The 25617-nt window shown below is 29.4% G+C and overlaps 1 protein-coding gene across 2 annotated transcripts in view; it reads right to left on the minus strand.

Annotated features, from left to right (window-relative positions):
* Positions 1-25617, minus strand: part of LOC117167654 (putative serine/threonine-protein kinase YPL150W) — a 54004-nt gene that overhangs the window by 9626 nt on the left and 18761 nt on the right. For both annotated transcript variants that reach the window (XM_033352740.1, XM_033352739.1), the window contains exons 3-8: positions 23552-23813; positions 20703-20985; positions 19787-19975; positions 17730-17848; positions 8113-8821; positions 4499-4916 (exon numbers count right to left, since the gene is read on the minus strand). In XM_033352740.1, coding sequence (XP_033208631.1) covers positions 4499-4916; positions 8113-8821; positions 17730-17848; positions 19787-19975; positions 20703-20985; positions 23552-23813 — 1980 coding nt within the window. The remainder of the gene's footprint in view (positions 1-4498; positions 4917-8112; positions 8822-17729; positions 17849-19786; positions 19976-20702; positions 20986-23551; positions 23814-25617) is intronic.

Genomic DNA, 25617 nt, shown 5'->3' on the forward strand with positions numbered 1-25617 from the left:
ACGAGACTGTAACAATTAGCTGAACTCCCCTCCCCCCATTGCTTTTACTTAACAGTCAGATGTTCAAAAATTAAAATAATTTCAGACAAATTAGTTCCTTTTTTATTTGTTGGGTTATAATTATTAATAATAATTCAGCTACTTTTTTGAAAATGAAATTAAAATTTAAATTATTTTAAATAATATTAAATGTTTTAATAGGTAACGTTGTTGGTTATCCCCCACACTCCTTCGTAACAAAACCATAAGAGTCTTGCATCCTGGAGTACATTCTATTTAAATGCTTTCAAAGTATTAAATTACACTAATATTAAAGGCTTCTAGATTCAAATTATGGAATATTGTATTATTCTCGTTCAGAAGATTAAAAAAATTTCTATTATTTACTTATTGCTGAATTTTCATTTTGGTTTACAATTTTTATCAATAATGATCAAGTGAAGGACTGCAGTACAGAAGTATATAACCAACCAAATTCGAAATTTTTGAGAATTAAATCAATATTTAAAGATAAAACAAAAGTTTACTCCTAAGCTCAAATCTTTCTGAAATGAGGGCAAAAAAGTATTTTTAATAAAAATTATCCAGAAATAGAATAAGGAAGTTTACATTCTCAGCGTGATAGAAACGTGAAATTGGAACAGGCTCGGTTCCGGATCACGATAAAAAGTTCAATTTTCAGTTTAAGGCCATGTGACGAGAGGGTCACGTGACCAAACCTAGTTTTCGATATTTCTTTCCCAACTTACGTCTAAACGAAATGAGGTATCCCTCTGAAAGTTTGGGAAATGAAAGAGGAGGTAATAAAGTCCATGTTTCTGCTTTGTTCCGGTGGAAATTTTGAGAAAAAAATTTTTTGAAGAAAATACCAGTGGAAGTTTTCTTTCCCAACTTACGTCCACACGGAATGAGATATCGTGTTAAAAATTTGGCACGATAAATATAAGGCATGCAAGAATTTGTCTCTGGTTTTGAATAATTAGAATAGTGAAAAAAGTTTTTTCTTTAATTTCTATTTTGGAGAAATGCCGACCGTGCTGTCGTTAAACCCTGCAAGCATGGACATAGGAAACACAAGACTAGGCATACCATCCTAACTTGGGCGAGCGGGGTTGAATCCACGGTAGGGGGGAGAATTCCATGAGTGGGGAGAGCCGCCATCTTACGATGTGCCATTTGATTATGCGCACGAGCATTTTTGCCGACAAACTGTGCATGAAAATATAAACATGTGGGCGCCGCCATGCTGTCGCGGGATATCAAAAGGTGGCGGACCTCCCCCCTCATTGCATCACTCCCGCAATGGCATGCCAAGTCCCTTCTTTCCTATGTCCATGCCTGCAAGCAATTTGCAATGTTGTCAATGGGCTAGTTATGAGGTTTATATTTATCAAAGTGGGACAAAACAAAAAAAATTGCTCACGAACTTTACGCACTAATAATGCAAAAACTAATGTGGCCACAAACGATCCTTTAATATTTATTAACATTTCCCGAAAAAAATTTCCACGTTATTTAAACTTTCATTTTTCAATATGGGTCAAAAAATATTGATCTTAGGGCTGACTTGATCAGCTGTTACACTCATCACATGGCCTTTAATAAAAAATATAAATTTTCTCCCGAGATATTGAGTTTCATGAACGGAACAAAATGGAATTTATTAGAAAAACTTCACCAATTACGAGTAAATTAATCAAGATTTTTTCTCTCACTATCGCTTCTTACCAATGTTGGATAAATGGTTGAATAATTATAAATTATCACTTATTTTTTCAAGGATCGCTTTCTCTATAAATCTTATGTTTTCAATTTCAAAAGTATATTTTTCCTTTCCTGAAACTGTTAAAACAATATTTCGTAGAGAAAACATTATTTAAAAAATCTATGCTTGTTTTTAAAATCAGTAACAGTAGAATTGTAGGGAATATCTTCCTCGATAAATTAAGCTGCGATTTGTTCAAATTTAATCATTTTCGAAAAATTGATAAAAGAACGACAGTAGGAAAAAATGCTTTTTATTTCATACTAAGTCACGGATAATATTATTTCAACTTATTTTTAGCATGACATGTCATTTTTTTTATTGAAAATTGATCTTTTTGTTTGAAAATTGAACTACTTTGATAAAAATGCGATTTTCTTGGTTGAAAATGAATTTTTTGAACTACTAATTGAACTAATTGGGTTTAATATTCCACCACTTAAGTTAAATATGCATCTATTTGGGGTTGAAAATTAAATTTGCCAACTGAAAATTTAACTATTCTATTTTTTCTCGGAAAATCTTCTTTACTTGAACATTTATTTCTTTGATTGAAAATGATTTCCATAACAGAAAATTGAACAGTTCCATTTTTGGTTTAAAATTAATCTTTTACCTTGACAATGTATATATTTTGCTGAAAATAAATATTTTTTAGCAAAAAATTATTCTTCCTGGTTCGAAATTGATCTGTTTGGTTGAAATCTGGACTATTCCAGGTAAATATCGATCATTTAAGTATAAAATGCATCTTTTTAGTTGAAAATTGAATCATTATACTAGAAGATTCATTAATTTATTTTAAAATACATCCCTTTGGTTGAAAATTTCACTATTTTGTTGAAAAATAATTTTTCTTAACTGAAAATTAAACAATTTAATTTTTGGATTAAAACTTCATCTTTTTTACTTAAAAATTCATCTTTTTTGGTCCAAAATGAATCATCGTGGTTAAAAATACATCCTTTTATTTGAAATTTCAACTATTCCATTTAAAGATTAATCAGCTCAGTTGAAAATGCATCTTTCTGGTTTCAAATTCAATTATTCTAGTAGAAGATTAATTATTTTTGTTGAAAATTCATCACTTTAGTTGAAAACATAACTATTTAATTGAAAATTAATTCTTTCTAATTAAAAATTATACTATTCTACAATGTATTGATTGTGTTTTCAGTATTATTTATTTATTTATTTAAATCTTCGATGGTGATGAGATCTTTAAGAATACCTTGTAATATAATCTTTCAAAGCTTTTTAAATGAAATATAATCATTACCTCCCTAGAAACGTGTACCATTAATTACTTATCCTTTAATAGAATCACTTTCAAAAATTAAAAAACAGTTATTTAATGTTATATGTAAATTGTTTTGCATATTTAGTTGTAAAATAAAAAAATTACGGAAAATGCAATTTTGTTAATATGTACCTAAAATTGCAAAGAAATTTTTTTGTTGCGCCTTATAATAAACTTAGCAAAAGCGTACATATTTTTCGTTTTCGAATAATTTTTTTCCATCTTTTACGGATCCGGAAACATGAGATATTTGTACAGAAGATCTATTAAAACAATTTTCAACGAAGATCTTTTCGTTCCCGTTAAGAATTAGGCTGACTTCATTTAGCTAAGTTTTCCGGAGGAATAAATATCGTAATATTTTTCGAAACATTTCCAACAAATTCAAAACTCCAGCATTTTGTATTACAGTTTATAATGTAATTCAAGCTCCTATAACTTTAAAAACAAAACATTTGAAAAGATTTTTATTTATTTTAATACTTTTACGTGTTTACTAAATTTTATATAAAATGAAGTTAGCCTAATTCTTGACGGTTACGAAAAGGTAATAGTTAATTTGTACCTACATAAAGTTGAAAAAAATGATTGAATTTTCTTATCTTTTTTATGCTATTTTTAATAAACGAAGGAAACAAGTATCTATTTTTAAGTTTCAAACAAGAAATTTGTCTTCAAAATATAATATTGAAAAGAAAATGAGGAAATACGCACTGTTTTAATTTGTACATAAAGTTAAAAAAAATTTTTTAATTTGCTTATCGTTTTCATGCTCTCTTTAATACATTAGAGAAACACATACATATTTTTAAGTTTCAAACAAAAAATTTTCTATTTTGTACGAATTCTGTATGAAGGATTTTTTATGGATCTTGTGTAAAAGTGGCTTATGTTTTAGGATCCCTTAAATAAACAAATTTGTTTGAAACTTAAAAATATGTATGTGTTTCCTTAGTTTATTAAAGACTTCAACAAAAAATTAAAAATAAATAAATAAAAAACAAAACCATTTTTTAAATTGTTAAATACCACATATCGACCAAAAAACTTTTTTCTTAACTTTTTCCTATCTATAGATGGCTCTGACGTCTGAGGTTTTATCTACTGACATAAACTCTATCCAACCAAAAATGCTTGAAACATGTTTTCCATACACAAGCATTTAAAAAAATTTGATACTTTTTAATCGATTTGCCGAATGCTGAGAAATTTTAGAATTTATTTTTTTGAGTTGGTTCGTGATGTAACAAAAAGAACTTTTTAGTGCTATTATGTACTAATGAATCTAATAATTTTGAGTTTTTCCGGTCCACCCTTCTCTGAACTTGGACCGAAGTTCTCAGCTCGCCAAATTCTCGTATATTTTTATTGGTTATTGTTATGCCTCAATTGATATTCATGAAAGGAAAAAAATAATGTTCTTTTTCATTCACCTGATTCAATGTGTGCATAGCATTGAAGCTTTGCATGACCAGTTGCGAGGCTACGGACATCGTTAAGTTATTTGTTGGTTGTTTTTGAATAGGCTGTGGATTTCCATTCGACCTTTGATCCCTTCTAACGATCGGCAAAACTGTCGCTGAACGACTTCTTCTAGCTGGTATTGATTCTATTCCACTTCCATCGAGATGAGAAACCGGTGCCGGAAATGGAGCCGTTTGCGAACGATGCTTCCTGATTGGTGCTTGGGGACTTCTTGATACGGGATTCTCAATAATCGCTTCTTCAACTACCGGACCCGAATTTGAGGACTCTAAACTTGGAGCTCTGATGGAACCGGAAGCTTCGCTTGAAGTGCCGCTAGGTTCATGATTGTACACTGTGACCTTTGCACCATTCAATTGGGAATGACTGCAAGAAAAATCATAAAATCAGATGTCTAAAGTGCAGGAAATCGGGGAAATTTTTCAGCCGAAATTTAGGAGGCTTGTTCAAAATTTCTCGAATACGATATTTGTGTGAGTTTATTTTATTTGAAGAAGCTCCTCAATTTTAGAATTTAAGTTCAGACGCCAGTTTATTTTGAAAATTAATAAATCCAAAATTCTTACTAACTGTAGTTAGTTACTTTCCAACCCTTCCAATTTTGATTGTATTCATATTCCTTCGAGTAATGATAAATTACCAAACATTTGATATGCTAATTTTATATATTTTTCATCTCCCGGTTAGAAAAGAGGTTGGCGTTCCGAGTTTGTAACAGGAAATTCCGGGCTCGATTCCTGTTGCTGGCACTTATAGTCAATGTTTTTTTCATTTACATTTTTTTAAATTGCAATTAATAATTTTTTCAACCTTTATTACTTCAGAAGAGAATATTTCAAGAATAAGGCAATACCTCAACATCTTTGAAAAATGCGGATTCCTTATAAATTTTTTCTTGTTAAAAAAGATTACTCATAATAATACTAATACTAATATTAAAAAATTTATAATTCATTTTTATATCATTTTATTTTACCGTTCCTTTATACTTGAATATTTATCATATTCCTATATTATACCATTTTTATATGTTTTATTTTAATCTCATATAAAAATAAAAATAACCAAAATATAAATATTCAGTTAAATAAAACAAAAAAAAATTTCCTATAAAAAAAATTTCATGGAGTAAAAGTGGTGAATATTGAAAAAATAATTTTTGTATATAAATAAAATTGTTAAAAAAATAATATTTTGACTTCATTTAAATAAATTTAAGATTCAGTTGTAATAAAAAAAATTGAAAGACAAAAACAATTTGCCAAAATGCCAGCAGCAGAAGTCGAGCCTGGACTTTCCGGTTACCGAAGCGCTACCACCTGATCTATTCGGGAGTTGAAAGACTCGTGCGTCGCGGTCCATGTAAGGTGCATGGATTTTTTTTTAAGTGTCTCTCGAGAATGGCTAAAAAACCCTTCTTATTACTTTAGCTTATTATAAGATTGGTAACGGAATAACTGTTGACCGAGTACGTCTTGATATAGCCCTTTGAGGAAATTTCTTATTTTATTAAACATAGTGAGATTCAATTTTTTCACTTTCTGAAGCTAGGGGTCAGGGAATTTTGGAAAGTCAGGGAAAATCGAGGACAACCTGAAAGAGTTAGACAATTTTCGATAAATTGATGTTGAAGCTCAAGGGTTATCCGCTTATTGTGAAAGACGTTTTTTAACATTTTCAATCTCTCCTCTTCCATGTAAGATGCCGTAAGATTGTCTCTAACCCCCTTTAAAGGTTTGCCCACACAATCTTATTAAGATTATATAAACTTAGGAAATGAACGTACATATTACATTAAAAGGGAAATGTGCCAATAACGAATAAGTCTTATAAGCGTATTTTTTTTATTTTTTTATTTCGAATTCATGTTGTGGCCAGAAAATTGATCATTTTGTTGAAAATTATATTGTATTGTTAAAAATTCAACAACTTTGCTAAAAAGTCCTTTTTTGTTTCAACATTTAAATATTTTATGAAAAATTCATGTATTTTGTTAAAAATTGATCATTTATGATTCAAAATGAATCCTTTTGGTCGAAAATTTAATTTTTCAATTGAAAATATATTGCTTTAGTTGAAAACCTAAATATTTTGTTACAAATTCGTTTTAAAAATTAAACATTAATTTTTGTACATAAGAATTTAACTATTTTATTTTTTGTTGATAATCCATGTTCTTATTTACAATGGAACGATTTTGTTGAAAACTCCTGTATATTGTTAAAACTTTATATTTTTTGGTAAAAAAAAGGACCTTCTTGTGTGAAAATTGATCTTTTTAGTAAAAATTTATTTCTTTGGTTTAAACTTGAATTATTTTGTCGAAAGTTCGTTTTTTTATTGGGAATGAATTTTTTTACTGAAACTTTAACTATTCAATTTTTTGATGCCAGTTTATATTTTTAGGAGAAAACTTCACCATTTGGTTGAAAATTCGCCTTTTTTGTAAGACAGTAATCTTATTAGTTAAAATCCATGTTTTGTAGAAAATTCAACTATTTAATGAAAAAATCACATTTTTCTTTGAAGATTCATCATTTTATTTAGAAAGTAATTTTTCGGTTGAAAATGTAACTATTTTGTTTAAATTCGTTTTCTTTTGGTTCAAAATAAATTTTCTTAACTAAATATGTGAATATTCAAGTTTTTCTTGAGAAATGTTTTTTTTTAGTTGCAATTTTATTTATTTTGTTAGAAACTTCTCTTTTTATGTTGAAAATTCAACATGTTAAATGCAATTTAGGCTATACTTAGTGGATGACCTTTCTTCGTTAAAAATTCCACTCTTTTGTTAAAAATTATTCTTTTTAGTTAGAAAATTAATCTGATTTAGTTGAGTTTGTTGAAAATTCACATTTTTTGTAGAATTTAATTGATTTTGATTAAGAATTAAAGTTTATTTCGTGGCAATGTACAATATCATACTTCTTGTCAAGAATTAATTTTTTTGGTTGCAGATTTACCTCTTTAATTGAAAATTTAACTATTTGCTGAAAATTCCTTTTTTTCATTTAAAATTAATTATTTTAAATGAAAATGTATTCATTCTTTTTTTAGTTCAAGATATATCTTCTTGACTTGGAAACTCAAATATCTTGTTGAAAATTTAACTCTTTTTAGAAAATTTATTTGTCTCTGTTAAAAATAATTTTTCTATTAAAAATATATATTTTCTAGTTGATACTTAATATATGGTATTGTGTTTTATTGAAAATGCAATACCTCTAAGTTGTAGTAGATGTGAAAATCCTCTTACTTGATTTGTAGATGACCCCTTAGAAAAATTTATGTGACTGTTGTCACTTGAAGTCTTTAAAATAAATTTAGAAACATGTTTTTTCAATAACATCATTGATTTCCTAGGTTTAGGCTTGGTGTTATACCAGCAATCAAAATTGTTATCAGTCAGGGAAAATTAAAAACTGGTCAAATTGAAGTAAGTAAAGGTGAGGAAATTTCGAAATTGGGATTTTGTTGCAACCCTTTGACTGAGCTAGATTATTTGTGTAAAATAAAGTAATAAATTATGATAAAGTAAAAATAATTTAAATAGAAAGCAAACCTAATTGTTTCCTTCCTAGTATCGCTACTGCTCGACAAATCTGTAGCAGCTTTCTTCAATTGCTCATTATTGAAGAGATAACCTTTGCCATGAATGACCGTTTGTTCACTGAATTCATTTTTATATTTATTTATTAGAAGTTGACTTCCGGCGAGCTTCGTGTCAACAATTGAATCAAGCCCATTCCCCTGAAAAGCCAAACTTGGGTCCCCGTTAGGAAAACTAGCAAATTTTGCAACAATTTTTCTTTCTTCAGCCACTTGAGGAGCAAATGGATTCTTCCTTTCAATCGGTTTTGATGACACGATAGACAAAGAATTATTTTTATTTAATAATTCAGTTCTATCGACCCTCGCTTTTTGAATGGTTGTAGATCCGTTTTTTCGTGGAATTCGGTCTCTAGAAATTCCTCTGGATTTTTTAGTGGTTCCTACAGATTGCCGCCTTTCTGGGAAATGTCTTCCTTTCATATTTTGCTCATTCTCATCCCCTTCTTCATCGAAATCTTCGAGCTCAGATTCCTCTTCGTTTTCTTCGACGATTGCACTGGATTGAATCCATTCTCTGATCCGGTCCTTCTTTTTTGAACGATCAACCGTCGTTTCGATTCCATATCGCGTGAGAGTGTACAGGAGTTGATTTTTTTCTTCTACGGAACTGTGAAAGCTGTACATCGAGGGGCATAATTCGTCCCTTTCGTCGGCACCACCTGCGAATCAAATTATGGTTTTAATTTTGTACGGTATGTCTAGGAATGTAATTTATTGAAATGTTTCACTAAAAAATTTAAAGTTTCAGAAACATTTGCTGGGCCTTAAACGTTTCAAGTTTCGAACCGCACACCTTTTGTATGTTGCCCCCCCCCCCCCGCCCTAATTTACTTACAATAAGATACCAACAAAATTAATCAAAGTACAATAGATGCTCGGCGCCTAGAAAGGAGGGTTTCGTAGCTTATTAAGACGATAAATAAGTCGTTCAAACCTGCCCCTACTATACTTTTCCTACCCTACGCCCACACATTCTACTGCTTGCCCTCCCTACCAATACTTCTCCTTTCCAGACTTCAAACTTTCCTTCTCCTCCCTTCAAAAACTTGTTCCTTAACTACTTTCCTCTCTCTTCACTTCACCAGCTAACATTCTCCTTCCTCTATTCCCCCACATTAAACCTCAGTTCCTCATCCCTTATTTCCCATCTGTTCCTCTCCCATCATTCCCCCCTTCTACTTTCCTTACCATTATTTCCCCTCACTTCCCCTACTTTCCCACCCCACATTTTCTATAAATTCTCTTACAGCCCCAACCCTTATTTCCCCTCACATCCCCTCATCTAATTTCGCCATGCCCTACTGCACCGTGCCCTACTGCGGCCCCAACCCTTACTTCCCCAAACATTATTTCCTCTCACTTTCTCTCACGACGACACAGACGGACAACTGACCTAAACTACACAAGTTTTTAGCACCCATTCTTTAAATTAAATTAATGTTGGTACAAATATTTACTTCATTTTAAAACGCCTCAAATTCTTAATATTGCAACAAGAAATATTTAATTTCAACGAAATAGATGAATCTTTAAGGAAATAGTTGAATTTTCAATCAAAGAGGTGAGTTTTCAACCAATATGATTAATTTGTACCAAAAAGGAAGAATTTTCCACAAAGTACATAAATCTTCAAGAAAAAAGTTGCATTTTTCACTAAAAAATATCAATTTTCAACTAAGGAGATGAAGTTTTATCAATGTAATTCAAATTTTAGCTGTGTGATTAAACTTTCGAACAAAAAAGATGAATTGTAAACGCAAAATATATTAGTTGATATTTAAACCAAAAAATATTTGTATTTTAAATTTAAAATACTTTAATTCATAAAAGAAAATCAATTTTCTATCAAATAGTTGAATCCTTGAACACAGCAGCTTATATTTCAGCTAATAGTTGATTTTTTAACCAAAAAAGATTAATTCTCATATAATTTCCCTAGTAGAAATTGTTTTAGACCTTCCTTAACACTCAAAAGGAACTCGTAGGGCTGAAATGTGGAAAAACTAGGCTGAAGAATCTTGATACTGTCTCGTTACAACTTAATTAGAATTTTCTAAACAGATTTGAATGAGGAAATCCTTGTCCAGCAATCAATGAATTTTCCTTATTCACTACGAAATTATTTTTTCCTTGCCAGTACTTGGATACAAACTAACTACGATTTCCTGATGAGTGTTAACTCGAAAGACCCCTACTGATTTCTGAGTGATTTGCCTTCCTTGGAACGAGCGCTTTTATAAGGGTTTCGCGAGGAAAAGCGAAGGAAAATCTGTTGTTGGGGCGGTGCGATCGATATGCTGATTGATAAAAAGTGCAGTAATTAATTACTCCTTTTTATTCACTTTGTGTTGCGACTGGGTCATAACATTACGGTTAGTGAAAAAAATTATATACTATAATACTCCTAAACTAGAAAATCGAAAAAAATATATTTCATACATGGATTTGGATACGAACAATTATATTTGTGTGTATTATATAATAAAAATTGAATACGAATAAATAAATTTAAAAATCTATAATTAATCAATAATATTTCAAAACAAGTATTTAATAAATGATCATTTATTAAATGATTATCTAACAACATATTTATTTCAACATAATCAAATTTCCAAATATGTATGAATTTTTACTGATCACTGATAATTTTGGCAGATTTTTTTACTGTGCGAAAAAACGAAAGGGTTGAAACACTGCCCTCCAAAGACCTCGAAGCGGCGTTGTTGATCGCCATCCCCAACGCTAAAGATTGCGATGGAGGGAAAAACTAAGTAGATACTGGTTTAAAACTAGGACTGATTTCTACTGATCCCGAGTTTTCAAAAATATAAACTACATTAAAGATTTTTTATTCCTCGTTTAGTCTCTTGCCTTGTTCGATATTTGGCCGCCTTTGTTCGCCTTAGTAATTAATAGTGATCAGTAAAAATTCATATATTTTTAAAAATTTGATTATGTTGAAATATCTTACTCTTATTTGCATTTGGTTATTAGTTTGATAATCATTTAATAATTTACCATTTATCAAAAACCTGTTGTTAATTATTATTTGTTAATTATAGATTTTTTAATTAATTTATTTATATTCAAATTTTATTATATAATATAGTCAAGTATATTTATTCGTATCCAAATCCATGTATCAAAATACATTTTTTTTATTTTCCAGGTTAGCAGTATTATAGTATATTATAAAATGACAGCTTTTCCCTCACTTCTCCTCGCGCAACCCTTGAAAGGAAATAAGCGCTCGTTCCAAGCAAGGAAAATCTGTCAGAAATCAGCCGGCGTCTTTCGAGTTAAAACTGATCAGGAAATCGTAGTTAGTTTGTATCCAGGTACTGTCAAGGAAAAACTAATCTCGTATGGAATGAGGAAAATTTATTGATTACTAGTCAAGGATTTACTCATTCAAATCTGTTTAGGAAATTCTAGATAGGTTGTAACAAGGCACTACAAAGATTTTTCTGTCTAGTTTTTCCACATTTCAGACCCACGAGTTCCTTTTCAGTGTTAAGGAGGGTTTATACCAATTTCCACTAGGGTAGAAACAGATGAATTCATCCAAAAAGAAGAATTTTCAATAAAATAGTGGAATCCTTGACAAAAGAAAATTAATTTTTAAACGCACAGCTGCATTTTTAACTAAAAAATATCAAGGTTATACCATAAGAGATGAATTTTCAAACTGCGCAGCCCAATTCTCAACACAATAATTCAACTTTTTTACAGGGTACTATTAATTTAGTTCGAATTTAAGAGAAAAAGAGAAAGCGGCGAAAAGAAAGGGGGAAAGACTGTGAAACTTGCGATAAATAGGAATTTAGGTTCATAGTCAATACTTTCAAAATATTAGCTTGAAAAGCTAGAAATTTTTCTTTGAAAATAAAGTTGATTTTTCACTGTAAACCTTTTGATTTTGGACTTCACACACTTTTAAATTTAAACTACACAATGTGTGACGGACCTTGAAACATTTTGGCCCTTTAATTATATTACATTATATCAATTTGAATATTAATATTTGATATATTAGTATTAAACTTTTTAACTATTTTAACTATTCGACATTAAGAATCTTAGATGAAGTTCTCAGATTTCAAAATCCTAATGCAGAAATTATCTAAAATTGCTAATTATTTAAACAAAATGATATGGCATTAGAGAGATTCAAATTTTGAAATTTCAATATCATATTTTTAACCATTTTGAAGTGACAGAAGAGTTCAGTTTAATAATTTCAAAAATGTTCAAATTAAATCCAACAGTGTGCGATTTCAAACTACAAAATTGAGAAAGATCTCAAATTGAATAATTTCAAACACCTTATATTGAAAATTTTATAACTTTTATTATACCGTAAATTTCTCGTAATTAATCTATTGCATGGAGTATTGAAAATTGAGCAAGATCTAGATTTATGTACAAAAAAAATCTGCCCGCCGTTTGATCTCGATTAGTGCCGCATTTGGGGTCCCCAGAAATTATGGTTTTTATACATGAAAACTTGCCCGATTGTTTTATTTTTCAATTAAAAAAACAAACCAGAAACTTCTTTTGAGCTCTTGCTTAGCTCTATTGAATCGCAAAAAGTGCGCTTTGAAAAAGATAACTATGTGCGAGAAAGCTCTTATCGAAGATCGTCGCGCGTCAGATAGCTTCAATTTTGACACATAAAAAGTTGCGTAACTGTTTCATTTTGGAGTTTAAGAGAAAAACATGAAAGTTCTTTTGAGTTATTGCTTAGCTCTATTGAATTGCAAAAATAGAAGTTTGAAAAAGATAACTATGTGCGACAAAGCCCTTGTCAAATATTGGCGCGCATCAGAAAGCTTCAATTTTGACTCTTAAAAAGTAAATTTTGCAGAAAATATTTCTTTCCAAGAATTAAAAGTTTTCGGCGGACAAAGGTCAAAAAACCAGAATCGACACGTGATCTGAAAATCAATGACGCGGCAATGACACCACACTATGAAGCATGGCACTTACGCCAGCAAGCATCGTGGCACATACGCCCGTATGCATTGACTTTTTTACTTAGACCTACTTTCGGGTCGAACTGGACCAAAATCTTCTACAGGGATACGAGTTAGGGTGAAACAAGCAGTTTAAGCCAATAAACCGATTTTCAAAAGCTTGGCACTTACGCCCGTATGCAGTTTGGCCCTTCGTCGTAAATTAAAATTGAAAATCATTCAGTTTTTACCTCTATTTATAAAATACTAAAATCAAAGAGAAAAAATAGGTTAGTTCATAATAGTTTATAAATAAATATTTCCGCTTGAATAGACGAAATTTTTTGAAACCTTTTGCAAAATCTCCTTTCTAGATTAAAAATAAAATTTCACTCAGGAAGACGAAACCACATTTTTTTGGTAAAATACATAATAAAAAATCAGTCAAAAAATATTTGTTCAATAACGGATTTTTGTCAACATTTTAATTTTTCCACAGAATTAATTTATAATATATGAATGTATGATTATAAAAATAAATGAATGAAATCAATTTAATGACTCACTTTATACTCTCTTTTATAATTTTGTTCAGAAAAACATTTGTATTTTAAAAAAACACACACAAAAATAATGAAAATTTTTGTTCTCAAATCGAATTTTCTAATTAAACAATATGACATGAAACGAATTATTTAAATATTAATTAATAGTTAAATATTGATATTTTTAAATCATTTTAATTAATTTTAATATTTAACAATCGATAAATTTGAAATATTAGAATAGTAAAAACTGAACATTGCTATAATTAACATAAAAATTATGATATGCTAAATAAATGTTGTTTCATCGATAAATTATTGATATTTATAATTTTATTAACTTAAATTTTTATGTTTAAATCTGGAAGGGAAAAACTCCTGTAATGCAGTGCTTTGCAAATACTTAATATCTCCAATTTAATTCCGATAAACCTTTTAAAGGATTTTTATTGAATCATTCCAGAAAAATTATTATATTTTTTATTCTATACACACTTTAAAAATTGCTGAACTTTTTCTCTAATTAAGTCTGAATAATCCTATATTTTATCCTGCATTTTTGCAAAATAACATAAATCTTTGTCCAATTATGGCTTATATCGGATACTCTTGAATTAGTTCCATAAACTGTAAAAAACTTTTTTTTTACCTGGGTTAACATTTTTACAAAATAATGCAATAAATTATTACATTTTTCTGCGTAAGAAATGGTCGAGGTACAAAAAATAGAAGTATTCTATTTATTTAACAAAGCTAAGTAAAATGTCTTTGCAGTAAATTGTTGTTTCTATTGCGTCTTAATACAGCTTTTCAAATACTTTATAGTGAAATCTTAATTATATAGAATCCTCAATATCTAATTTGTTAAAAATGGTTGGAAACGAGTAATGCAAATGAGAATAGTAGTGGAGAGGTAGCTGGTGGGTTAATGTTGTGGGCTGGAGGTGTTACATCCTCACTCCACTGTTAATCGTACTAAGCCAGCTTGTCCGACCCATTACCTCTGACGGTACGGCTGACCAAAATCGTCTTTCCCCACTGCGCGAATTACACTCTGCAATTTGAGCTAAATGAATGGTAATAGTAGTTCGTACATCTTCAAATACCCTCCGTGCAGTTATAGTTAGTAAATTACACATCAGCCTTCAGTTAAAACTCATCCTTTTCATTAATTAAAATACTCATGCATTTTCACTTACATTTACATTTACTAATTGCATAAAATTAAATTTCACTTAGTTCCTAAATATACTTCAGCAATATTTATTAAAATTACTAAGATAATAAGCCGAAGCAAATTAATTAATTAACATCATTATAGCAAAACAGGATAATTAAAGTTCTTTAAAGTTTATAATTTCAAGAATTTTTTGTAGTTTCGACCGAAGCAAGATCGACCGCCGGGGCAAAAGTGACTTTGCAAATTACATTGCTTTTCTTAATTATTTTAATTCCTCCTTGTATTAAATAATCTATTATATTACAGAAAAATTTTACAGGAAACAGTTTTAAGAATTAAAAAATGAAAACAGCATGAAAATTTGATTTGCTACTAGATAAAACATTAGCCCATCAAGCAATTATGAAAATTAATAAAAGTCCTTTTACTTTTTGCGTAACTTTCCAAATGCATAAAATAAAAAAAAAATTTCAAAAAATAAACTTCAAGATATTTCTATTTTATAAAAAAAAATTGTCTGTTTTTCCCCAGCGCACAGTGGGGAAAAAATTACTATTTTGGTTCAAAGTAATGTACATCCCACAAATATTGACCGATTTTGGCAAAAAAAATTTGTAAAAAGCTAATAAGATTTCTAAGAGAGTTCTCAAACCCTATTTTTAAATTAGGCTTTCAATTTTTTGTAAATAAACAAATATTACGAAAAAATTGACATTTTTTCTATTTAACTTTCCCGTTTGCTCGTCAATTACAGGAGCATTTTTCAAATTGCTTAAGTTTCATAAAATAACATCAGTTAATGATGTTCCAATATTAAATAGTAAACAAACCAAATTTCTATAAACAAATTATTTGATGAGAGAATGTTTTCTACGATTTTCCATAACTTTACATTTTTTAAGTTATATTGCAAAAAGTTCCTCTTGATATTATTATTCTTTATATTATAAAGAAATTTCATGAAACTTGGTTTTTTTCTATGACATTCATTTAAATCAGGAACTATAGGATAATTTTAGCAAAATTCATAATTTTCTTATTAATCTTATAATTTTTTTAAATATATTTCAAAAACAAATACATTATTTGAGCATTTGTCGGCAGAAAAATTCGTTTTTTCAATGCCAGTCCTATCAGTTGGGAACTTCTCGACAATTTCAGTAACATTTATATTTAGTTGATTAATTTTATTATTTTTTAAAACAAATTTAATAAGTAAATGCATTATTCAGGCAATTGTGGACAGAGGTTTTTTCGATTTCGGCCTTTATAATTGCGATCTTCATAATAAATTGAGTAATATTCATGATTAATTGATAAATTTAATGATTTTTTAAAACAAATTTAACAAACGAATGCATTTTTCGAGCATATGTGGACATTGAAAACAATTTTTTTCATATACAGACGTACGAATAATGCATTTGTCCATTAAATTTGTTTTAAGAACTATATAAAATTTTTTAAGTAACTATGAATTTTACTGAAATTATCATAAAGTTCCAAAAATTCAAAAGGCTGACATCGAAAAAAAATGAAGATTTCCATCCACCGACGCCCGAATAGTGGATTTTTTGTTAAATTTGTTTTAAACAATTTATAAAATTTATCAACTAATCATGAATGTTGCTGAATTTATTATGAAGATCCCAATTGAAAAGTTTGATATCGAAAAAACATAATTTTCTGTCGACAAATGCCTGATTAATGCATTTGTTTTTAAAAATCATAAAGTTTATCAACTATTATGAATTTTTCTGAAATCGTCTTCAAGTTCCCAACTGAAAGGGCTAGCATTAAAAAAAGACGAATGTTTCTGCCGTCGAATGCCCGAATAATGCATGTTTCTAAAAGTTTTAAGATTAATTAACAAACTATTAATTTTGCTGATATTACCATGAAGTTCCTAATTTAAAAAGTTGAAATTGAACAAAACAAATTTTTCTGTCGACAAATGCCTGATTAGTGCATTTGTTTCAAAAAATCATTAAATTAATCTACAAATTATGAATTTTGCTATAATTAACATAAAGTTCCTAATTAAAAAATTAGAATAAATATACGAATTTTTCTGTTAAAAAATACCTGATAATTGTATTTTTTAAATTAAATTTGTTTATAATATTAACAATAATAATGACAAGAAGAAATTTGTTCATCATTATATTTTTTCTATCCAAGTTTCTTGCAATATAATTTAAAAAGGTAAGTAATGGAAAAACGTGGAAAACATTCTTCCAACAAATAATTTGCTTATAAAGATTATGTTTTGTTTATTATATAATTTTGGAACATCTTCAACTAACCTTACTCTATGAAACTTAGGCGACTTCAAAAAATTCCCTGTTATTAGCGAGCATCGTGAACGTCAAATAGAAACAATGGTTATTTTTTCGTCATATTTGTTTTTTTATAAAAAAATTGAAAGCCTAATTTAAAAGTAAGATTCGACAACTCTCTTAGAAATCTTATTAGTTATTTTCAAATTTTTTGTCCAAATCGGTCAATATTTGTGGGCTATACGTTATTCTAAACCAGAAAAGTAATTTTTCCCTACTGGGCGACGTGCGGCACAAGATCGACGAAATACAGATTATTGGGAATAATCAAATGATGAAAAGATTGTTTTATTAAGATAATTGATGTGTGTGAAAATATAAATTTCAATTATTTATCATACGAAATAAAGCAAAACTGAATCAATTCCACGTCTTAATCACTTTTTATTGAGCAATCAATGTTAAATCGTTGGTTTTTCCCCGATCTACCCTACTTCCAATAATGGCCAAATGAATAAAAATTATGAATGAACATAATTTTTGATCAACTAAAATGTTTCTAGAAAGCTGTATATCTAACCTGAAATTGTTATAGCGATGCGTACCGTTTAATGCTTTTTCTGCTCCTAGTTTTGCTAACCATCTATCTTCCACATATTTATTGACTTCGAGTACACTTACAGGTCGCTTTTCCATCTTAGGGTCTAGCAGTCTTTTGAATAGTCTGAAAAGATCATCCATTGTGACAAAAATAAATTATATGTTATTAATATGATAGAGTAATTGTGGGAGTGTTATTGATAAAGAATTGAATTAGATTAGAAGTAAAGTCTTTATATAAATTGGAACGCAAGTCCGCATATGATTATTAAATTTTGATATCTCACGCTGTTCTTAAATTAAAATATAAAACTAATAGGTATTAATACAACATTTTTGTATCGTATAGTATCTATTACCTTATATAAAATGAATATTATTTAAAGTCTAATGATTTTATACTAGGAATAACAAGTTTAGACGACAAAAACTAACGTAATATGATAGAAATAGTTTTAGATTGTATTTTTTTAAGCCTAATTTTTTTTGTTGGAAATCACCGACTTTCGATGAACAATGTTAACATAACTCAAAATTGTAAATTTTCTTTGAAATATATACCCATTTACGGTGAAAAACGTAAACAAAAACGCAAACGCATTTTCGGAATAAAACTCTAAAAAAACAAAAAATTGTACAAGAAGTTTTAATTTAATGAATTAGAATGATAATCTGCATCATAATAATAATCAGAAAAATTGTATGATTTTTTAAATAAAAATGCCAATTTTCCACGAAAAACACTATGATAATCCAAAATTGTTAACATATTCTAAATCTTGTTCCGGTCATAATGATTCTTGCTGTACATGTTTTGCTTGATGATGATTTTTGTTTGAAAATAGTAATTTCCGGCGAAAAAAATTAACACAATCTAACATTTTTAGAAATTGTGGGTCATCTTTAAAAATTACCATGACACCTAACATAAAAAATAGTTCCAAATTGTAAATCTTCTTCAATATTCAACTGCTTTTTGTTCAAAGTAATCGATTTCTATTGAAGACGTGCACAAAACCTTAAATTATTCCAAAACTGTGAATCTCCTTTAAATTTATATGGATATTTCCGGCTGAAACCGATAGCATTATTTTCAATTGTAAAAAAATGTATTATTTCTTAGAATATAATTATTATTTACTACAAAATACTAATTTCCGACGTAAAACGCCAAAATAACCTATAATTGTTATCATTTGTGAATCTTATTTAAAATCTTTCTTTTTTTTCAACTCTTTTTTCAAGTTTTGTTTAAAATAACCGATAATCGGTGATAAATATGAATATAACCTGCAAAAGGTCAAAAATTGAAAACTTTGTGAGAACTATTATGATTTTTGTTGTAAAACACAAACTTTTAATGTAAAATTCTAATATACCCTAAAATTTAAAAAAAATTATGAGCCTTCAAAATTTAATGATTTTTCTTCAAAAATGTAAATTTCCAGTAAAAACGTTAACAATTACGAATAACCTAAATTGTGTCAGAATGCTTTATCATCTAAATCGAAAAACTTTTAATTGCAAATACTTATTACAGGTGTAAAACACTAACATTACATAAAATTGTTGCAAATGGGGAATCTTGATGATGTTTGTTTTGAAATGTTCATTTCCGGTAAAAAAAATTAATACAACCTAAATTTTTAATAAATGTCATACCTTCTTCAAAACTTCATGATTTCATATTAAAATTCTTGATAAAAAATACTAATTTCCTGCGGAAAGCACTAACATGAAACATGTATAATATTTTCAATAATTTCTTAGATAATTTGACATTTTGAATTTAACTTTACAAGTGTATTAAAAAGCACAAAAGCTTATCAATTTGAATATGATTTGTTACAATTTTTTTATCAAATGGGATCGATTGGGACATCTGGGTATTTCCTATTGCAAGGAGGAGATAATTGGTAGAATTAATTTTAAAAATTCCAAATTTAAGATTTATTTGCGAGACCACTTGTTCTACATAGGATTGTTTTTGTCTTTATGAGAATTTAGACGACGTTTCATAAGTGGTGCATTTACCCTAAAATATAATCAATAAATAAATTACCTTTGAGCTCGCGAACTAATGAGTTGAAATAATTTTGGTTTCTTGGCAATGTTCAAAGTCGCTGAATGCCAGTTTAGGTATCTCGTATATCGAGGATCGTCAGATGCTGCTTTCTGCCATGGAAGACATCCAGTCAAGCATACGAAAACCACGATGCCATATTGCCACACATCGTGGGCAGTAAGAGCTCTGTAATTGATGATCAACAAATATTATTATGCAATAAAGTTTTTATTAATTCATTCTCAAATATTCTCTTTTTTCCAAGACAAATTCTTTAAAGTTGTTGATAAAATGCCAGTTATGATAAACAATAAAAGAATATTTGTTGAATGTTAGTATATTATACACCGAGGAAAAAAAGTGAGACTTTTTGAAAGAGAGTCATTTTTCAGTTCGGGTCGTAGACTAGCGACTGCGAGCGAAAAAAGAGCTCAAAAAAAATACGCGAGTTGTGAAATATCCCCTCCCCTTGGCGCATAAGATATTTTTTATAACAAATATATGGTTTCAGATACTATTGAAAACACAGGCACGGTTTTTGTTCTCATTTAAGAAAATTTATGGTAAATATATAATTTACGAAAATTTAGAGCTCAATATGTCAAAGCTATCAAGTGACCTCTTGACAATTACGTTTTGTGAGTTTTATACACATATACATTACGTTTTATATACATATTTGAAATTTTTAAAATTTTGAAATATTTTGAAATTTACATTATTCATCTCTGATGTCAAACATTTCTTCCCTAGGGAGCAAAAGTACCATTTTACTCCACCTGAAACTCTTGAGAAGCACTACTTTAGCCCTGATTTACAGGCTTCGAAATATGCTGAAATCGCGCATGTGTTATAAAAATGTTTATTTTAAACCTGCCAAGGTGCCAAAAGACATTTTCTTTATTACCCCTACCTATAAGTTTCGTCAGTATCTAGCTGCAGCACTTCCGGTGGCGAGTAGGGTAGCCATTCGTTGTGCCTGCGAACCACAGTATTAATTTTTCTGGTTTCTCCAAAATCGCAAAGTTTGATTCTGGAAAAGTCACTTTTAAAAATAAGGATATTGTCGAGTTTGATGTCTCGATGGACCAGTTCTCTGCTGTGTATGTGATGTACAGCAGCCGCCAGTTGCCGGGCTACCCTTTTGGCGTGCAGCTCACCCAGTCCGGTTTCCGTCACATTTGACGTAAGATCACCTGAGGAAAAAAATACCTTAATGGATACCCAGTAAAGTGGGTACTTGAGAAATGATCGTTATGTTCATTTTAAATGGAAGGATTGATGGTTTACAGGAAGGAGATAAGAAGAGGCCAGGTATTATCAGACACCATATTTTAACTTCAAGAAGTACATTATTTATACAATTTTCTTTTAAGAAACAACCTCATTCTTATTACTAATAGATCCATACTAGAATAACTTTAAATACTTTCAAGATTCAGCCCAGAAAGTTCATAATTTATTAGGTTTTCGATTTTTAAATACTCATCAGGGGTTTATATTTAAACAATTGCTCAGAGGTTCCGCTGGACCATTTTATGTCTAAAAATAAGTGTCATAGATTTAAATTTGGAAAAATATTAAAAAATATTTTCCAAAATAAATAAATTAAAAATATTCATTCACATTTTTTATATTTCAAAGGTTCCTATAGTACTTTGAAATATTTTTCCAGCTATACATTAACTGACAAGAACCTAAGCTAGTTAATTAACTTTAATTTTGAAACAATTCTTCATGACTCACTCACTTTTTGCTCAAACCACCTTCTAATTATTTTATAAGATAAAGTCGCTAGACCTTTTGAAAGAAAAATATCACTTTAGTGATCTTTGAATTCTATTGAATTCCTTTCAACTCTTTTGAATTCGACCTAAATTTGTTGGAACTCCCTTAAAAATGTATCGAATTAATTTTTAATTCATTTTGGATTAAATATTTTCGATCTTTTTAGTTATTTTGAATTTAAATGTTTTTTTTAATTTAATCCAAACTTAATGAATTCAATAAGTTAATATTTTTCAATTGGTAAAAAAATGGAACACCAAGAGAAATAATTTTCAGACCTAAAACGGCTTACCGAAATTTCTGAAAATTTTCTTTTTCAATAATTATTTTAAACAATATTTTTCCAGAAAAACAAAAAATTCAGTGGTAGCTTAGAAGAAATTCAAATTTTTATTGGGCAGCCCAATAATTATTTTATCTTCTATAATGGTCATTATTTCTGAAGTCACTTCAACTAAAAAACCGCTCCATCAGACTCAAACTTTAGCAAAGTTTAGTTCTACCAAATAGAAATTTATGGGAAAAAAGTTTGTCATTGGGACAAATATTTCCCGAAAGGAAGAAGATATTTTTGGGTATTTTTGGGTTAATCACCAAATTCAGCAGCTTTTAACTTTTTTAATATTAAAACCAAATTTTATCTTCTACAGTTTCAGTAGTATTTTATAGCCATTACCATTTTTATAGGTATGTTTGGAAAAAATAATTAATCCACCTTTAAAAATAAAGATAAAAAATATATTTCACTTTCTTTTCAAATTAGACCTTTTTTATTTTAGGCTGAAAAGAAAGCTGAAGTTTTTTTGTCTAAAAAACCTTCTTAGTTAAAACAGTCATCACTCAATCATTTCGAAAAAAAGAAAACGAGAGGTGCAATCCCTTTTGGGCTGAACTCAACCTCGACGGCCTCACTACAGAGTGTTCCAGTTCTGGTTCAGCCCATATGCCACTACAAGCTTTTTCTATCCCTATACAGCTAGTCTGAATAACTGTTATCAAATTTTGCAGAAGAGCAGATTAAAGCTTAAAATTATTTTAAAATTTAAAAATTCGGTATAAAATAATGAAAGAGATATTTAAAGATAGCTCAACTTTTTGCCTCAATACTGTTAACAAACATTCGATAATAAATATTTTGGATAGTATGCTAAAGTTTATAAATAAGCACCGTCTTTTCGCCATGGTCAGTCATTTTTATCATCATTTCAAGTAATCATTAAAATAAACCATCATTTGTCTATAAATATCATTCCAAGGAATAAGAACATTTTTTATTTAAATATTTTATAGAAAATAAATGAAAATATAATAATAATATTATTTTAAAAATTGGTTAATGATAAAAAACATTATAATCACATTACACGCGTAAATAATATGGATCAAACATTAACTTCAAATTCACAAAAAAACACGTGGCCATTTCGTAGTTATAACCCAGAGGGTTATAATGTATTTTTGCAACCCTGCTTCTAAATTTCTCAAATTGAGTTGAAGTAGTCTAGCTGTGAATTTGAAAAAGTAACCAATTTCGTTTTTTATTATATTCTTCTTTAATATTGCACGGAATTGTATAACATTTTATCAAACGACTTAAAATAATGTATTTTTTCAGGCTATCATGAAGACTCAAACTCGGAAAAAGCTGATTTGGAGCTGTATACGGAGAGAACGCGAATTGGAACTGTATACGCAATAAACCTGAACTGGAGCTCTCTGAAATGGAACCGTCGATCTAATCCCACCCTGCAAAGTTGATTGTTTCTAATTTCAACATTTTTACCTTTTGGATGATGTTTGAGGAAGATGAATGATTTACAATATAATGAGTTAGTGATCAATGGCAGGTTTAATCAGTAGCAAGTAAACAAGGTCTTATCTTGGCAAAAGGTATTATTGGCTCGTGCAGCTATTGTGCTGACAATGTTATCGACAAATGTCGTCTGGCATGCAACATTTAATGACTTCTCTCACCGAGTGGTGCATACTCTTGACTGAAGACGTAGAAGCCCGCTGTTTCGAACGCCACGTCATACGTGGTGATGATGTTTCTATGAGCTGATAGGTGAAGTCCATAATGGAATTCTCGAAAAAAATCCGTAATACTAGTGTAAGCCTTTGGCAAGGCTTTTAAAACCATCTCCGTCTGGGTACTTCGATGATCAGTCAAAAGAATTTTTCCGAACCATCCTTCACCCACGATTTGAAGAATGTCAAACTGATCAATTAGATTCACCTTTAAAAAAACACCTGTATTAAAGACACAATTATCAAAAAAAAATTATGCAAAAAGCTGGACTTATTCAGATGCAGAATTTTTTGCCGAAAGGACCGGAATTATGTTTCTAAACCAAGTAAAATTACATTCATTAATTGCGGAAGGATATTTTTTTAATTTTCAGACCACATCCATGCCTATTGTAAGGATTCGTACTATTTCTCTGACGACCTACTTCCCTTTGTGATGTTAGATTTTATATTTTGTACTCAATATATAAACAATATACTAATTATATTCACTGGCAACGTGATTTAAAAGATTTTAAAGGATTTCAAGGGATTTCAACAGATTTAAGGGCATTACAACAGTTTTAGGGTATTTCAAATGATTACAAAGGATTGCGAGGAATTTGAAATTTCGAATGATTGTCAGAGATCTCAAAAGTGTGGTGAAATTACGAAGTAAAATTCAGAGAGACTCTCACCTATTCCAGGGATTTTACAAGATTCTAATGGATTTGAAGGACTTAGTCCGAGTTTCAGAGATTTTCCTATGTTTCAAGAGACACTAAAGGATTTCGATGAAATCTTAGGGATTTTAAGAAATAAGGTAAAATTTTAAGAGATTTCGTGTTATTTGAAAAAAGAGTTTTCGGGATCTTAAAAGATTTGAAAAAAATTTCAGGATATACTAAAGTGTTTCAACTACTTTTGAATCGTGCTAGGGAACTTCAATGGAATTTCGAAGATTTCGAAAGGATTTTAAGGGATTCTTAAAAATTTGTAAGGACTTGCAATAATTTTAATGAATTTTGACGGATATATGAAGATATAAATACACTGTAAAAAATATAAAAAAATTCTACCACTTAGAATGGTAAAATTACCAACAAAAAATTGGTGCAATTTTACTAATCTCATTATAAGATGAATGCCACTTGCATACTAGAAGTTCCAACCAACCTTGTAACTTTACCACTTGTAGACTGACAATAAGCAAGGCTTTGTAAAAGTACAGTTTCTGCTTGTGAATCTGTGACTTTCAGAGTAGGTAATACATGGAGCTACTTTCAGAGTGTTGAATTTGTTAACGCTGGCAAAAGTACAGAAACTGTTAAAAATTCCTTTTTCCAACGTAATCTCACGTCTTGAAATTTGATAATTGATAGCGCACACTTTAAAAAATAAAAAAATTCTACCACTTAGAGTGGTAAAATTACCAACAAAAAATGGATGCAAGTTTACTAATCTCATTATAAGATGAATGCCACTTGCATACTAGAAGTTCTAACCAATCTTGTAACTTTACCACTTTTAGACTGACAATAAGCAAGGCTTTGTAAAAGTACAGTTTCTGCTTGTGAATCTGTGACTTTCAGAGTAGGTAATACATGGAGCTACTTTCAGAGTGTTGAATTTGTTAACGCTGGTAAAAGTACAGAAACTGTTAAAAATTCCTTTTTCCAACGTAATCTCACGTCTTGAAATTTGATAATTGATAGCGCACACTGTAAAAAATAAAAAAATTGTACCACTTAGAGTGGTAAAATTACCAACAAAAAATTGGTGCAATTTTACTACTCTCATTATTAGGTGAATGCCACTTGCATACTAGAAGTTCCAACCAATCTTGTAACTTTACCACTTTTAGACTGACAATATAGCAAGGCTTTGTAAAATTACAGTTTCTGATTTTGAATCTGTGACTTTCTCAGAGTAGGTAATAAATGGACCTACTTTCAGAGTGTTGAATTTGTTGACGCTGGCAAAAGTACAGAAACTGTTAAAAATTCCTTTTTCCCACGTAATCTCACGTCTTT

The sequence above is a fragment of the Belonocnema kinseyi genome, chromosome 2 (assembly GCF_010883055.1).
Source record: "Belonocnema kinseyi isolate 2016_QV_RU_SX_M_011 chromosome 2, B_treatae_v1, whole genome shotgun sequence".
Classification (NCBI taxonomy): Eukaryota; Metazoa; Arthropoda; class Insecta; order Hymenoptera; family Cynipidae; genus Belonocnema; species Belonocnema kinseyi.